This window comes from Chelonia mydas, chromosome 12, assembly GCF_015237465.2.
Source record: "Chelonia mydas isolate rCheMyd1 chromosome 12, rCheMyd1.pri.v2, whole genome shotgun sequence".
NCBI classification, from domain to species: Eukaryota; Metazoa; Chordata; order Testudines; family Cheloniidae; genus Chelonia; species Chelonia mydas.
The window spans coordinates 11,188,618-11,205,423 of NC_051252.2; the positions used below are offsets into that span (position 1 = coordinate 11,188,618).

The 16,806-nt window shown below is 40.3% G+C and overlaps 1 protein-coding gene across 3 annotated transcripts in view; it reads right to left on the bottom strand.

Moving 5' to 3' along the window:
• Nucleotides 1-16,806, bottom strand: part of SLC6A2 (solute carrier family 6 member 2) — a 114,029-nt gene that overhangs the window by 62,503 nt on the left and 34,720 nt on the right. For all 3 annotated transcript variants that reach the window (XM_027829689.3, XM_027829692.3, XM_043526259.1), the window contains 2 exons: nt 3,584-3,722; nt 2,066-2,200 (listed from right to left, as the gene is read on the bottom strand). In XM_027829689.3, the coding sequence (XP_027685490.2) occupies nt 2,066-2,200; nt 3,584-3,722 (274 nt within the window). The remainder of the gene's footprint in view (nt 1-2,065; nt 2,201-3,583; nt 3,723-16,806) is intronic.

Here is a 16,806-nt window from a genome sequence, read left to right on the forward strand (position 1 = left end):
AGGCTCTTGCCGAAACACACTGAACTGGTACTCAGGCAGCTGTCAAATCTCCCAAAGGCCCAATAACAAGGATTAAGCACACAAACACGTCAATAGAGCCAGCAGGGGCCCCAGCCTCCTCGACAGGGGGTTGCAGAAAGAATAACTCAACACGCAACTTGGCTTTCCTCTTTCTTGTAAGTGGTCTTCCATCTTTCATCATCCTGCAGGCATTCTCTGTCGGTCTCTCTCTTTTATATAAGTAATCTGGAAAACTTGGTGTCAAACAAATATCTTTGTGGCTAGCCAGGTAGCAGCTGTGTAAACTTAAAGCCCAAAAGAGCAATACACAAATATATTCTACAAATGCAGAACACAATTTGATGACCAGATTCTGAGCTGGTGTGAAGTCAGCATAGCCCCATTTACTTCCAGCTGAGGATCTGGCCCTGAATATTTATTGTTTTCCAAACATCACTTAAAATACTAAGGAAAATGAAATAACTCATGTCCCTTCCCCTGTATTGCGCTTCACAGACACACCCCCGTTACTGTATATTACACATTTCTTGTATGATGGGAGTGACATTGCTTTGGTGACAGACATGACTCAAGCTGTAATATTTGATCTGGATTTGAAGCACCCCAAAGTGAGTGGGTTCAGATTGGAAGATGTGCTGTGCTATACTGCAACCTACTGTCAATGAGGAGACCTGAACATTGGCTGTTGCATACAGCGGATAAAATTAACATTACCAAAAAAAAAAAAAAAAAAAGGGAGGGGAGGGGCTGTTTTGATTACAACACATGAAGTAGTCCTGGATTTTGGTACTCAAGCCTCGTATTAACTTTGTCTAGTTTTTCAAACTCTGATGGGCCTCTCTTTAGGTGTTTTCATGCCAGTTTGTTTCTTCTTCTTGCGTTTTTCCAGTTTTCTATTTTGTATTTATTTGAAAAGCACTAAACATTTTCAAGCTGGTCTGTACCAAGGGGATGCCATTGCTTAAGGACTCGTTCTTTTTTCTTCCTAAGTAAAAAAGAAATAAAAAAACCCCAGCCCTGGGATAAAATCTGTTTGTGATCACTAAATTACTTCCCTCTGGGGCTTTGGAAAGACTGGTAATTTCATAACGAATTTGAGTGAGTTGACTTGCCGATCTTTTTAATACAATGGGCTGAGGGCAGAAGTTATTCTAAAATACAGTAGGTTGAATGTTCTCAGGGCGCTAAGGCCTATAGGGCTATATTGGCTACAAATTGAAAGTATGTGGGCACATTTGCTTTGGCTGACTTACACTGTCAGGCAAAGCTATCGACATAGGTACTTCAAGTTTCTAATTCCTTACTACTGAAAGTCTCAGTCATTATAAAGTACAATAAAATGGCTTGCACTGGAATGGCCCTGACAAGTAAGGTATTCATTACCAAACCTCAAATCAGATACTCAACCAAAATTTCAAGCGCCTATTCAAACTGGGAAACATAATCCAAAATGATTTTTTCCCCAAGAAAATCTTCATTTTCAATTAAAAGCTATTTTCTGTAGTCATTAGTTTTCAATGGAAAAATTTCAATCCGCTCTGCTCTTTATTATCTACTAGCAGCTGCTCAACATAAAGGGCCAGAAAATAACCAGATCTTACCAACTATTTCCCCAGCATGCAGGAGCTCTCCGCTGGCACAGAGCTGATGCAGCCTGCCTTTGCAGTACCCCATGGCCACACAGGAAGCACGTCATCATAGGTGAGGTTTGTGGTCAAAACATGTACAGTTTCTTAGGGACTGGAAGGAGGAATAAGATGAAGCAGCCCCCAGGCTATTCTACCAGAACCAGTGCCCAGAATTGCGCAGATCCATCCTGATACGGCTCCCTGATGCTTTCCTCACTATCAGAGAGCCAGAAACTCCGCACAGTAGAGAAACTAGAGTAATGTTCATGTGCCAACAAACATAAATACATCATTTTAGAAACTAACACTAACAATTTAATAACAGCTTCCATTTCTATTAACTCGGACAATAGATAGGAGGGTCTGCGAGGGCTATTATTTCATTATAGGAAGCGAAGATGGAAGAGAGAACTTACCGTAGCTTCTTTTAACCTTCTGAAATCTATGTGAAGGTAAGCATTTATTCCATTGTATGCACCAGGCAATGTGATTCCATGGATTAACAATACAAATAATACAACGTAAGGCAAAGTGGCTGTTATCCACACAACCTGCAGGGGACAAACAGACACCAAATGTTAAATAACCTACTGTTACACAAACTGGAAGTTTTATAAACATGTTGGAGAATCCAGTTGTCCCTTTGTTGCATCTGTTCTCTGGAGGATGTCTTGATTGTTTATCATAAGGGGCATTGTCCTAGCAAAAAAGAACTGTTAGTTACCAGTCACACAGACTAGGAAAATTGCCACAAGTAAAGATAGGTAGTATGTTAAAGTATGAGATGGCTTAGGCAAGTGAGATTATATGTCAGCAGTGGAATGACTATATTATTAATGGTTGTATTAAACTTCTGAACAAGTTCAGTATGAATTATTTCCAGAAGCATAAGTAGACATGAGCAGATGTTTGCTGTAAATACCATAGAAATATACAAAGCAACTCAGACAGCAAGAATTCTCAGATGTCTTCCACGGCTCGGACTTCTGCTTGAGATTGATTCATTCACCGTACATTGCCAAGAAATGTTCCATTTTTTCTAATCAACTAAGTAAAATATCAACATGAAAATGAGGAAATGCTGACATTTACGGAAAATATATGGCATAAATGGTGGGTTATAATTGAACTGTTTGTACAATTATACTGTTGTAATTGAAAAGCCAAATAAAGAAAGGCTGTGCATTGAAAGACTAACGAAAGGGTGGGCATTCGACCACATGATTGAAATTAAACCCCGGTATGTGAACATTAACTGATGAAAACTGTTGAGGTGGTAGCTAATTTATCAAAATCAAAAATATTCTGAGGTTTGGAAGCTAAAAACTCCTTTTCAGCAAGTTAATAAAGTTGCATCAAGGTCTAATGTCTTAATTCTAAAATATCCAAATGATGGTGTCAGTAAATATCCAGGTGGTTTTATTTCAGCTCTTGAGGTACTTCAAAGAATAGTTGCCGAAACCTTTGGAAGTGATAAAGTGTTTAAGTTAGAACGCATGTTTATTTAATAAAAGCAAGGGCCCTTAAACAATACAATGAAAGCTTTAAGCAAGTTTTGCAGAGAACAAGAGACAATCTTTAACCTTTATCCAACTCCAACAGAAGTCAAAGGGAAGACTCACCCATTGACTTTAATGGGCTTTATATCAAGCTTCTAATACTGAACTTAAAGTTAAAAAGCTAACAGAATTTTGCAATGCTGGACACCACTGGAGCAAAGATGATGTAATTGTTGACTCAGATAAAACAGGAGCTGTATTTGAAATGTCCACTCCACTTTGTAGAACAGATAGACAAAGATCTAAAGCTTTGGTCCTAGTGACACCCTTGGGTACAATGATTTACAGGCCCTATTCCCCTCCTCCCCCCCCAAAAGTCACTTTCTAAAAAGAACAAAGAACAATATTGAGATACAAGAGCAATATTAGCTCTACCTTTCCTGAAGTCTTCACTCCTTTCCACAGACTAAAGAAAAGAATTATTACTACCACCAAGAGGCATAGAGAGAGCTGCCATCGGGGCGAGCCAAGGTCATGGATTCCACTGCTTTCATGCAGATGCAGTACACCTCGTCTAGACATAAGAGGGGAAGAGAGACAAAAACAAAACAAAAAAACCATCAGGTCACTTCTCATCCTGTGTGCTGCAAGTAGACATGAAAGCTTAATGACAATATCAGTGGCTTCTCTGCTTAGATTCATAGATACTAAGGTCAGAAGGGACCATTATGATCATCTAGTCTGACCTCCTGCACAACGCAGGCCACAGAATCTCACCCACCCACTCCTGAAAAACCTCACCTATGTCTGAGCTATCAAAGTCCTCAAATCGTGGTTTACAGACTTCAAGGTGCAGAGAATCCTCCAGCAAGTGACCCGTGCCCCATGCTACAGAGGAAGGCGAAAATCCACCAGGGCCTCTTCCAATCTGCCCTGGAGGAAAATTCCTTCACGACCCCAAATATGGCGATCAGCTAAACCCTGAGCATATGGGCATATGCTTGATATAGTTTTTACTAGAGCTGGTCAACATTTTGCATATTTCAATGGACAAAAAAGTTAATATTTTTTCTATTTTGATTAAACCACAGAAAATAAAATGAATGTGTGGACACCCCCTTATTCTCCAGCAGTACAGCTGGTTGAAATATTTCAGATTTTGAAATTGATGAAAAAATGTCAATTTTCATACTTATGTGTATATGGTATATTCACCAATACTCTTCCCTCATTTTTGACCAGTTCTAGATTTTACTTAGGCCAATGTCAACTAGAAATCTGGGTCACCACAGCATCAGGAAATGGGAGGTTAAATAATATAACTGTTTTGCTTTGCTAGCTCATCACATCTAATAAAGATGAGTTGCCATAATCTTTTGGCTGGATCTTCAATTTCAGTCTTAATTGGATGAAAAATGCGTTTAAAAGTATCATGCCACAGTAAGTAGCTGCTCTGTTTTTATTACATTGTAGGGCCAATAACAAGTAAGGAATGAAAGCACATGGATCGGTGTATATGTGATGCCCATTCAAGAGTCTTCTCTTTTTTAGAAATTAAAAGGTGAGCTTTAGTTTATATTTTAAGAACGAGTGCTAAGACCTGCAGAAACATTAACAAAAATATACAGATAGACTCCTTATGATGCTTAACAAAAAAAAATTCAACCAAATTTAGGGACATAAATAGGTTGGGCTTCTTTAGAATAAACCCACAAAGTCTCATTTAAACCTTTTCTCAAAATGTGAATGGAACCCACCTCAATCTTTGATATTCAGAAAAGTTAAACCTGATTCTGCATGCCTTGTTCTCACTGAACATTCATTTCCCCCAAATATTCTTTTGAATTTTTAAATGAGTATGCTTCAGTGGTGATCGTTTTCCATGAAAGATCTCACAAATGATCTCACTGTTAGGAACATTTGCCAAAAGATCAATTTCAAGTGTGGGTTTGTAAGTAGTTGCACTGGAAGCTTGATTCCAAGAGATCTGTTCCTTTCATCTGGAAAAAGAATCATAACATGGGGGAAGTTTTTGTTTGTTTGTTTCTTAAACCTCAGCAATTTAATGTTAAGGCAGCTGGGGACCAGCTGGACTAAGGGAGTCCCCCTAACCATTATCCCTGTACCAGCTGCAGGGATGAGGAAGGTGGCTTCACAGCAGCTGTAGGCCATTTGAGGATTCCCTAACACATGAGATTCTCCAGGGTCGAAGCATCTGGGTGGAGGGCCACTTGGCATGGGCAGAGTAATGCAAAATGACCAGAGTCCATTCCTAGACTGGGACCACCTTCTCCACCAACTGAAGAACAATTCCATATCTCCTCCAACATTGTGAAGATGTGCTTTTAAGCCTGTCATTTAATGTGTTCTGAGGTAACATAAGCCCTACAGACCTATTTAAAATATCACCAGCTTGAGTGGACATAAACTGGAATATTTATTTTCAAGTCAGACCTGTCGTCACCTGTCTCTCTTCTCAAATCCTTAGTTGATTCACAACTAGTTCAGAAACCTGTCAAAACACAGTATTAATGGAATCAACCTATTTATTTGTTTTTGTTTTTTTGCCACCAACCTCTTTAAGCAGATCTAAATCTAAAACTACCCAATGGAGGATGGAGAATGAAACTTGCTGACAGAGGTACTACTTCTGTTTTATAATAAAGTTCTCTAACTCCATTAACAAAACAAGGAAATTGTCAGGTTAGTGACAGCCACAGAGAAAGACAGTAAAGGAAGGCGAAAGTCAGAAGATGTAGTAAAATAATCAGTGATCGTGATGAAAATCGGTAAACAAAATATTAAGAAAAAGTGATGAAAGATGAAAAACGGAAGTGCGGAAAAACATTACTATATTATTTGTACCTGTGGGGTGGGGTTGGGGGGAGAGAAGAACAATTAGAGAGTAGATAAGGGACTCATTACATTAGGCTGAGCAAGAAACAAGAAGTGTTGATATATCGTTTAGTACGACTTTTAGGCTTTGTAATAATGCAGCCTGACCCCGGAACACAGGGCCGGTGGCATTCAGCTGGAACAGCATTGACACAATGCTGAGGAACCTCCAGATAGATAGGAAAACAAGAATTGCTGTAGTGGTGCATCTAGTCCAGTTTCTTGTCAAGGGTGGGTGTAAATGCAAAAGGCCTAATTCTTGTAATTTACATGAAGGCTACTTTACATCACTCTGGCAATGTAAAGGGGACTTAAAGTGGCCACGAATTACAACTGCACCACCTTTGAGGCCCTTTGCATTGTCAGGGCTGTAAACTACCATATAACCAGGCCCGAAGAGTCTTCCTGCCTATCTGTGGAGGTGGGAGAGGCAGGGCTGTGTGGGGTTTCAGACTAGAGGATATTACTGTCAGGGACTTTGCTGTCTCTCTCAGGGAGATTTTATGTTTGCCCTTTTATTGTTATTTTGGAAGCAGTACGTGTTTGGCTCTTTGTGTCTGGAAAGCAGTTCTCCCCACGGGCAGGCTCCTCCTACCTGCCCTGCTCCCTTCAGCCTGCTCTTCCTGGACAGATTTCACTCCCCTATTTCCTCCTGGATGGACTACTGTTTCCCCTCCCTCACCTGAATCCTTGAATTTCCACCCATGTGAGGCAGCTCGTCTCAACTGAAACCAGAAGACAACTGGCCATCAGTATTGAGCTATTTATTACACCCTTGCCTTCTGTTCTGCCTCCATAATACATCAAGGTCCTCTCTGATTGCAGATTCTGGATACCAAGGAGCCAAGATAAGGTCCTGCATTTACAATCAGAGCTTTCATTAAACTGAAGAGGCAGGGTAGCCTTAGAGATAGAACACTGGACTGGGCCTCAAGAGATGTGTGTTCTATTCCTAGCTCTGCTATGGGGTGACCCTGAACAAGTTGCTGCTCTCTGTGTGTCACTTTCCCCATCTGTAAAGGGATAGTGATATTATCCCTGTTGTGAAGTGCTTTGAGATCGATGGATGAAAAGTGCAATATAATAGTTGGGTATTTTTATTAGGTCATCTCTGACCTGAGCCCATCATATCCCCTCTGTGAGCTATTTTGAAATGTGTTCTTTTTGGAACCATTGAAGTATTAAAGCATAACAAGGAAACCTAACTCAATAGAAAGAACACTATATTGTCCATTTAAATATTTTTAAGCCATAGCCTGAGAAAAAAACAAAAACAATAGCTTTCAGAGTGGTACTGCCCTTTGTACAACCAAATCCTATGGAGGGACTCCTCAGTAGCTTATTTGTGTGACTAATTCTTACCGAGAGATTCACAGCACTGTACTTTGCAAGTATCAGAGATTATTGCACAAGCAGATGGACTTGAGTAATTAAAATGGAGGCTGTGGTTCCAGTCCATGTCCAATGATAATTCCAAGTTCAATTAAAAGGCTTGTTTTGCCATTGTGATGCAGTTTACAGACCCCACACAGAGAACTAAGGGAGTGAAGGAGCTGTACTGGGCCAAAAGGGCCCCGCCCTTCAACAGCTGTGGAACATGTTCCAAATAGATGAGCTGGTCAGAAGGGGCCTCTCAAGCAGGGGGAGAGAATGGCTGAAGGGAGGAAGTCAGTTTGCAGCCCTGGGAACAGAAAAATCTACAGGAGAAGGGTCTGGACTGTGGGTAAGATCCCAATTGGGAGGGTAAAGGCCTGAGCCTTTTCCCTCCCCCACTCCCAGCTGAGAGAGACTAAATGAACATGGGGAAGAGATCTGGGGAATGCTTATTTGACCAGCTGAGCTGCTGACACTGATTGGGAACTCCCTCCTGGAGCAGGAGAGGGCAGCAGCCACACACCAAACTGCAGATAGAGTGGGGGAAGTAGGGAACAGCCCAGGGGATGCTGATAAGGTGCACCAGGAAGAGGTGACTGAGACATTCCACACCTCTCCCCTTTGGGCCCTGGTCTGTAACAGGATGGAGAGGTAGGGCCCAGGTCCCCCTAACTTCACACCCCCCTCTTCCATCCGACCAGGAGAACCCTGGAGCACGGGGCAGTGAAGATCACACACAGCTTGACCACTAGACCCGCTGATCACCAGGCAAATTCATCTCAGGACTTTGGGGGTGGAAGGACTGTTGAGCCATGGCCTGTCAGTCTCTGAGCAAAACCAGCTACAGCCATCCTCAATTTTTTAGTTGAAAGAGGTATTGGTTTACATTTGTGTTGGACCAGTAGAAGGAATTTCACATACACATGCACATACACAATATACAGAAAGGCAGGTTTCAATGGCAAAGTATATCTGTCCTCTGAGGGATTTGTTGATGAACTGATATTTTGGCAAATACATCATACAATCTGACAGTCATTCATTTTGACACGCTTGTATTAAAAACAGAAGTATGTTTCTTGCCTTTATGTTAGAACATATAAACTTCTGGATATTAAGTGATGTAATGATGTTTTTGACAAATGCATTTGTTGTAAAAAGCCTCAATGTTGGTTTTTTGTTTTGTTTTGTTTTTATCTTAAATCTTACAGGAGAAAACTTTTGACATCTAAATCTTCTGAGGACAAGTAATTTTAGGGTATGTGGGTTATGGTATAGGCACCTATAGAGATGTCTCTTGGAGTTGCAAGTGCCCAGTTCCTCCAAAATTCAGACATTAAAGATTTATCAAGTTAGCCTCCCAAAATTTGTGGCACTTAAAATTAGAGGCCGCTTTTGAAAATTTGGGCTTAATTTACTTTCCCAGGATCACAGAGCAATAGAAATGCCTATAGAGAGACAGAGATGGGACTAAACCAAGAGTTCTGAGATCTAGTCCCTACTCTGATCTAGACTAATTATCACTTTAATTTTTAAGTTTAGACAGCCATCCTGGTTAGAAGATGCTAGAGGGACTTACACTATATACTGTATGTCAGTGGTTCTCAACCTATTTACCATTGTGGGCCACATATGAAGCTCTGTGTGTGTTATGTGGGCCGCATCCACGCAATAGATGCAACTACTTGTATGGCCCTCAGGATGTCACATGGGCTGCACATGTGTGCTGATTGGGCTGAGGTGGCCCAAGGCTGCAGGTTGAGAATGACTGCTGTGTGTAAACTACAGAATCTAAAATTACTGCTCTCTGCTAATTACATTTATAATGCAATTTGAAATGTGTTCATTGTGCTCATTCCTGCAATTGGAAGAATCACATACGTGTATCCATCAAGTTGTGGTCATAATTTTAAATAATTATTGGTGCTGGTTTCCTTAAATGTGTAATGTACAGTGTATACTACGAAGTACGTACAAAGAGACAGGCAATTTATCAATAGCCCTGGCTGGTATATTATGAACTGCTGGTTGATCTAAAAGAAATGGTATTAGATTTTGATGAATGTTAATCCTGAGCTGATAAATGGCCGCTTTGGGATTTAACTCTTCACAGAGAGAGAATATTAATCCCAACCCACTGAAGTCTTTGCTCTACTTAATGTTGCCATTTAATTATTAATACTGGCCTCCCTTGTTATGTGTACAAGGCTTAGGCACATTAAAGTTTACACTGCACTTTGAAGCAGCTGCTTGTTAAAGCTGATTTTTGCACCAACTCTCTTGAGGTTTGCAAATAAAAATAGAACACTTTGGTTTAACCCCTTGGATGCTCTAATGAATAGCAGAAACACAAAGTGAGGCATGTTAGCCTAAGTAAGAAGCAAAGCAACAAGGGCATTTCAAGAAAAATCATGTCCTCTGAAGTATGTATCATTTGTGGTTGCCAATGGAGTATTCCTTGACTAAGAGTTTTGTAAACTCTTACCATGCAGGTCTGTTAACCAAAGTCCCAATCCTGCAATGAGCTCACTAAATACTTGCACCTATGCTTGCATGGAGACACTCTGATTTCAATGGGGCAGCATGCAAGTACAAGGGTTTGGCAGTATGGAGCTCATTGCAGGAGCAGGGTCCAAGTGCCCTTGAGTGCTGCATGATAAGGACATGAACACACAAATCCTCCTTTCATGGCTAAAGTTTACTATAATACTAAGCTGGGGAAAGTCCACATAGGCTCTGCCTCAGGTTGTCAAGATTTCAAATCTAGGGAATCTCAACAGTAGCTGACTTCAGCTCTTGTAATCCTTTATAGCGCAAGAGGCAGTTGCTCAGATAGCTGGATACTCTCACCAAACCACACGGCTTTATTCATGAAAAGTAACACTTTGAATTGCTCCTAGAAGTTAATGGAAAATGAGTGTATTGCATGCAGGACAGGTGTAATCTATTGATGTTGACTCTGCAATATACCATTGCTTGGAGCCCCTCTGGAAACTTAAACTAGCATAGATGTTACTAAGTCCCCTAGTTTCAGGTTTTGCTATAAAATCTAAATTCAGATCAGGTTTGCTAAGGTTTATGAACCCCTCAAATAGAGCTGGCCAAATATGACAATTTCCTAAGAATATGCAAGCACATTTAAATGACCTCATTTGCTTTGTACTCACATTTCATTTGTGTTCCCCTTTCTCTGAGTAGGCATCAAACAAATTTTACTGATGTGAATTCTTGTGGGAAACAAATATCCCAGCTGCACATGAGAGTATTTGTGGGAACGTGATTTTAAATTTGCACACAAGTATTTGTACCAGAAAGGCTTTCACACTCATCCAATCAGAGAAAAGAATCAATAGCATGGGACTTTGACTTATTTGACTGTCTCAAAATGTCTACCATGTTAAAATAGAAAACATACAATACTCTCAGAGAACTGTTAACCGTCAGTTCATGGGGTTATAAACAATTTGCTAAAATATTTCTTGAATGCTTCTGAATAGCTAATAAACCTGAGGTAATTTGCTTATGGCTCTTCCAGTGGCAGAAGACAGCAAGATTCACTGGATAAATTATTCAATATGGGGCCTGATCCAAAACCCACTGAAGTCAACGGGAGTCTTTTCATTGCCTTCAGTGGATTTGGAACAGGTCTATGGGACAGACACACAAAGCTAGAACCAAGCTCAGTGTTTGCATGAGTCCTTCTGAAGAGAAACTCCCCAGTTTTACCCAGCCCTAACCTTTGTCAGAAACATCTGGAAATCCCTCCTTTTCAATGACCATTCCAAAGAGGTGATTAAGTTAGGGATCCAGAAAAATTATAATGGACGTCTTGCTTTCCTAATCAAACCCTCAGATTTGTATTTTGGATCTGGCTGCAGCGTGAGCTCAGGGGAAAACTCTGAGAGGCTCAAAGCTGAACAATGCTGTACACACTTATGAACTAGATCTTGTTGCCTGCTAAACTCGAATATAATTGAAAGTTGCTGACAACTCCTGACCCATTTCAACCTAGCATGAGCTAGGATTTTTTTTCTTATGGAACATAACCAACAGAATATCAGACTGTCCCTTTTCATTCATTTTTGGCAATGCTTAAAGAGGTGCTAGGACTCAAGCCATTTTTTAATTTCATAACTGATGCGGCAAGCCCAGAGGCGCCGGGGCTCTGACCTCCCCGGCCCAGAGGCGCCGGGAATCAGCCATGGCACAAATTAAGCCCTGGATTTTGGCCTCTGATTTGTGACCAGAATTGCTGACACTTGCTCCTGAAACAATTTTAAACAGATACTTAAGTCTGTTCTGTTATACTGAATGGAAGGCTATTAACAGGATTGTGTTAGTCAGCATTCAACAAAGCAAGCCAACACACTTTTAAACAATGTATGCTCAAGAAGTGGAACTCACTGGCAAGAAATTGAGGGCAAGAATTCAGCAGGATTAAAAAAAGGGTTAGACATTATAAAAGTAAGTGTGTGTGTGTGTATACACACACACACACACACACACCCCCTGCAGTTACTTAAGAGGATACAAAAATTAAGGGATAAACCCTCATACTTAAGGAGATTACATAAATTACTGATTTATGGTGGGTAGGAAAAAATTCTCTCCTATAGAGAGTTTATTCCATAACTGTCTACACTGGGGTTTGCTACAGCTTCCTCTGAAGAACCTTCCTCTGGCCTCTGGCAAGAGACAAGATACTGGACTGTGTGGCCCACTGGTCTGATCTCTTATGGTATTTCCTATTAGGAATTACTGTCCAACCCAGTAACCGCGCAGTTGGCCAAATAAAGTTAAGTCACTTCAATTTTGATTTTGTGATTACATTCTCACATGCAGAGTTAATGTGCTGCAGAAAACTGTTACTTCACGCATCATAAATTTACGTTCGTAAGTATAATAAATGTGGACTCTGTTGATTCAGGCTTGTTTGAACTTCCATGTGGTTGCTTGCATAGCCTTTTTACAATTCATTACTCATATCTGGCCAGCCTTGCATACATTTAGTAGCAAAACTTCTGTGAATTTCCTCCGCTGAATGGGGCATGAAAATTTGCTTGTAAAACATGTGTTATTACACAGGAGAAAAGGATTACAGTTCTGAGAAAATAGCTGTAACTCATTGCATTGCTGACAGTTTGGTAACAAAACCTTCCAAGGAGCAAGAAGGGAGAGAACAAAGATACAGTATGTCTATATTCAGATAAAATGTTTGAATAAGTAAGATAGGTTTGGGAACAGTTTTTTTTTTTTCAAGTGAGGCATTTTCTTAAAGTTGCTACTTATGACTTATTTTAACAAAGTTAAAGCAGATGGAAAGCAGTTTGCATTCTCCAGGGTGAATTCTAAACCAGAGGATAAGGAAATAATTAGAGTAATACATGTCTCCAAAGTAATGTGGAGCCGATGTTTTATTTCTAGCTGGATTTTTCTTGACTTATTATTCCCAGCAAAAGAGCATAAGCTGTGAGCCCTAGCACTCCACTATTGGCATGTCATAGGAAGAATAAAAGAAGCAGATTACATAATATTTATCTTGCCTGATTTTAAATGTATAAATAAATTTATGATTTATTTCGACCATCTCTAATGAGGTACTACAGAAGACCCATTCCCATGGTCCGTGTTCAGGCAAAGTTCCCATTGACGTCAATGGGAATTTTGCCCGTTTGGAGGCTAGAGGATTGGAACCAGAATTTATCTAATGAAACATGGTATTAAGCAGACATAAATGGAGAGTTCAACCAAAATTATCTACTAACTTGTATTGCTGGGAAATGACAGCTTATGTTTCTGTGCAAACAAAGTAACTGTGTGAGCTTCCCGCCACTAAACTAGATTCTCAAGAGATGCAGATCAGCTCCAGTTAAGTCAATGGTGCCTCACGGCTCTGAAACTTGCCCCAGTTAAAATAGCACCGCCCCTCTTCCCCCTGAGCCATTCTATCATCTCAGGGGTGCTGGAGTACAGCTCTCTGACCTCAGCTCCTGGAATGCCCCTATGCTGGGAGGACCAAGAGCAGAAGAGCTCTGCCAGTCCTATGACTGCAGGGATTCCCCTACTCCAGATCTCCAGCTAGTTGTTTAAGCCAGTTTTGTTGCTAAGCATACATGCAACACAAGCATGTAGGGGCAAAATTAGAAAGGCCAAGGAAAGATTAAACTAACTAGAGGCAGAAAAGGTAATAAGAAAACATTTTACAAATACATTGGAAGCAAGAGGAAGACCAAGCCCAGGGTCAGCCCATTACTCAATGAAGGGGGAAAGACAATAACAGAAAATGTTGAAATGGTGGAACTGCTAAATGCACTTTTTGTTATACCAAAAAATTTAGTAGCAATCGGTGTCTGACACACTGAAAATGAGGTAGGATCTGAGGCTAAAATAGGGAAAGAACAAATTAAAGATTTGACAAGTTAGATATCTTTGTCACCAGGGCCTGATAAAATGCATCCTAGAATACTCAACAAGCTGACTGGGGAGATATTTGAGACATTAGTCATTATCTTAAAACACTCCTGGAAGACAGGAGAGATTCCAGAGGACAGGAAGAGGGCAAATATAGTGCCAATCTATAAAAAGGGGGATAAGGACAACCTGGGGAATTACATACTACTCAGTTTAACTTTGTTACCCAGAAAGATAATGGAGCTAATAATCAAGCAATCAATTTGCAAACACCTAGAAAATGATAAGTAGTGGTCAACATGGATTTGTCAAGAACAAATCATGTCAAACCAACCTAATAGCTTTCTTTGTCAAGGTAACAAGCCTTGTGGATGGGGGAAAGGGTAGGGTATATCTTGACTTTAATAAGGCTTTTGATACTGTCTTGCATGACCTCCTCATCAACAAACTAGGGAAATGTAACCTAGATGGAGCTACCATAAGATGAATGCATATCTGCTTGGAAAACCGTTCCCAGAGAGTAGTTATCAATGGTTCAGAGTCAAGCTGGAAGGGCATATCTAGTGGGGTCATGCAGAGATCGGTCCTGGGTCTGGTTCTGTTCAATATCATCATCAATCATTTAGATAATGGCATAGAGAGTATACTTAGAAGGGTTGCAAGTGCTTTGGAGGGTAGGATTAAAATTCAAAATGATCTGGAGAAATGGCCTGAAGTAAATAGAATGAAATTCAGTAAGGACAAATGCAAAGTATTCTACTTAGGAAGAAACAATCTACTGCACACATACAAAATGGGAAATGACTGCCTAGGAAGACATACTGCGGAAAGGGATTTGGGGTCATAGTGGATCACAAGCTAAATATGAGTCAACAGTGTAACACTGCTGCAAGAAAAAAAAAGCGAACATCATTCTGGGATGTATTAGCAGGAGTGTTGTAAGCAAGACATAAGAAGTAATTCTTCCACTCTACTCTGCGCTGATAAGGCCTCAACTGGAATATTGTGTCCATTTCTGGGTGGCACTTTTCAGGAAAGATGTGGAAAAATTGGAGAAAGTCCAGAGAAGAACAACAAACTTTATTAAATGTCTGGAAAATAGGACCTATGAGGAAAGATTGAAAGAATTGAGTTTGTTTAGTCTGGAGAAGAGAAGACTGAGGGGGGCACATGATAGTTTTCAAGTACATAAAAGGTTTTTACAAGGAGGAGGGTGAAAAATTGTTGTTCTTAACCTCCGAGGATAGGACTAGAAGCAATGGGCTTAAATTGCAGCAAGGGAGGTTTAGGTTGGACATTAGGAAAAAAAATCCTGTCAGGATAGATAAGCACTGGAACAAATTGCTTAGGGAGTTTGTGGAATCTCCATCACTGGAGGTTTTCAAGAGCAGGTTAGCCAAACACCTGTCAGGCATGGTTTAGTTACTACGTAGTCCTGCCATGAGTGTAGGGGACTGGACTGGACGACCTACTGAGGTCCCTTCCAGTCCTACACTTCTATGATTCTAAGGAGCCGTGGCACAAAGGAGGGTAGAGCTTACACCCAGATTTGTCCCTATGTATGTGCTACCACAGCAGCCTCATTAGAGCCCACTTCAAAAATATGGAGGCTGGATAGGAGCTGTAGCTTTGTTCGCTTATGCTCTGATCACAGAGTGGATTTTTTCCCTCTTTTCTATTTTCCCCAGTGAGAGCTCAATGTTTCTCCAGATGACAAACCAAAACACAAAAGAGAGATTGAAACCTCCCACAGCAAAACTATTGCCCTAAATAACTGTTCTTACCATTATCCATATCATACAGTGGCCAACACAACAAACCTTAAACCAATAAAAGTGGTTAGAAACCTTTGCAATTCCACAGATTAAACAGACATGCTCTACCCTGACTCCACCCATCAGAAACCAGTTAGCCAACCCAAGAAAATAATATTTCTAATGCAAAGCAATAGAGTAACTGTGTGAAAAGAGCTATGCATTGCAACAATCTATCTCATTAGGAAGTGCAGTTGTCCTGCAGCAAAGATTTGTTTAGGAAAAAGTAATGAAGACAATCCTCCAGGAATAAGTGGGTAAAATTCCTATACAAATCTCAAATTCAGTAGTGATTCAAGCAGTGGGGCAAGATGGTTAAAAAATTAATATAAATTCACTAATCAGCCATGCAATACATGTGCAAGATTAGTGTAAGTGACATACTAAGGGGCAGAAGAGGTTTATGTCAGGAAAAGAAAACAGGTCTTATTTTAAGCAGAACCCCCTTCTTAATGTGATTTCCTGCTACACCCTTACTTTCAGGTCTCTCAGTGTCAGTTACACACATTTTTTTGAAAACCCACCAAAAGCCATAGCAGTGTCAATTAACATTACTTTATCACTTACACCCATTTGCTGATCATGTCACATGCCACATGGAACTGACACACTATGGATTTGGTTCTCCATTCTGTAAACACTTCATGGGTGTGAGTTAGAACCACAGAAAGAGACACCTTTATTAAAAGGTTGAACCCAATTCTGGAGCTTGGATCTGAACACCTCTAAACTTTGAGTAACCTCAGATCCCAAACTGAGCATTATAAGCTAACCAAAACCCTGGATCTGAGCACATCATACACTTTGTGATTCTTCTCCCACATTTTACAGATGGGCAATCAGAAGTCATAGACAGGTTAAGTTATTAGCCTTGTTACTCTTCCCATTTTTGCCATATAGTCTATTTCTTAGTAAATACAGGTGTTGGGATTTCAAAAATGCCCTAGTTTTAGGACTATGAATCCCAGGGCAAGCCAAATGCCATGTATGTTCCTAATTCACTTAGGCTTTTTTAAAATCCCACCAGAGATGTATGTTACTTGGCAGAGCTGAGAACACAGATCTCTTGACTTTTAGTCTTGTGTTTTAGCAGAGTCACAAGTTGAGTTGTGTTTCATAGAGCAGTAAAAGTTTACTCAGGCTTAAAGGTGTCAGATATCACAC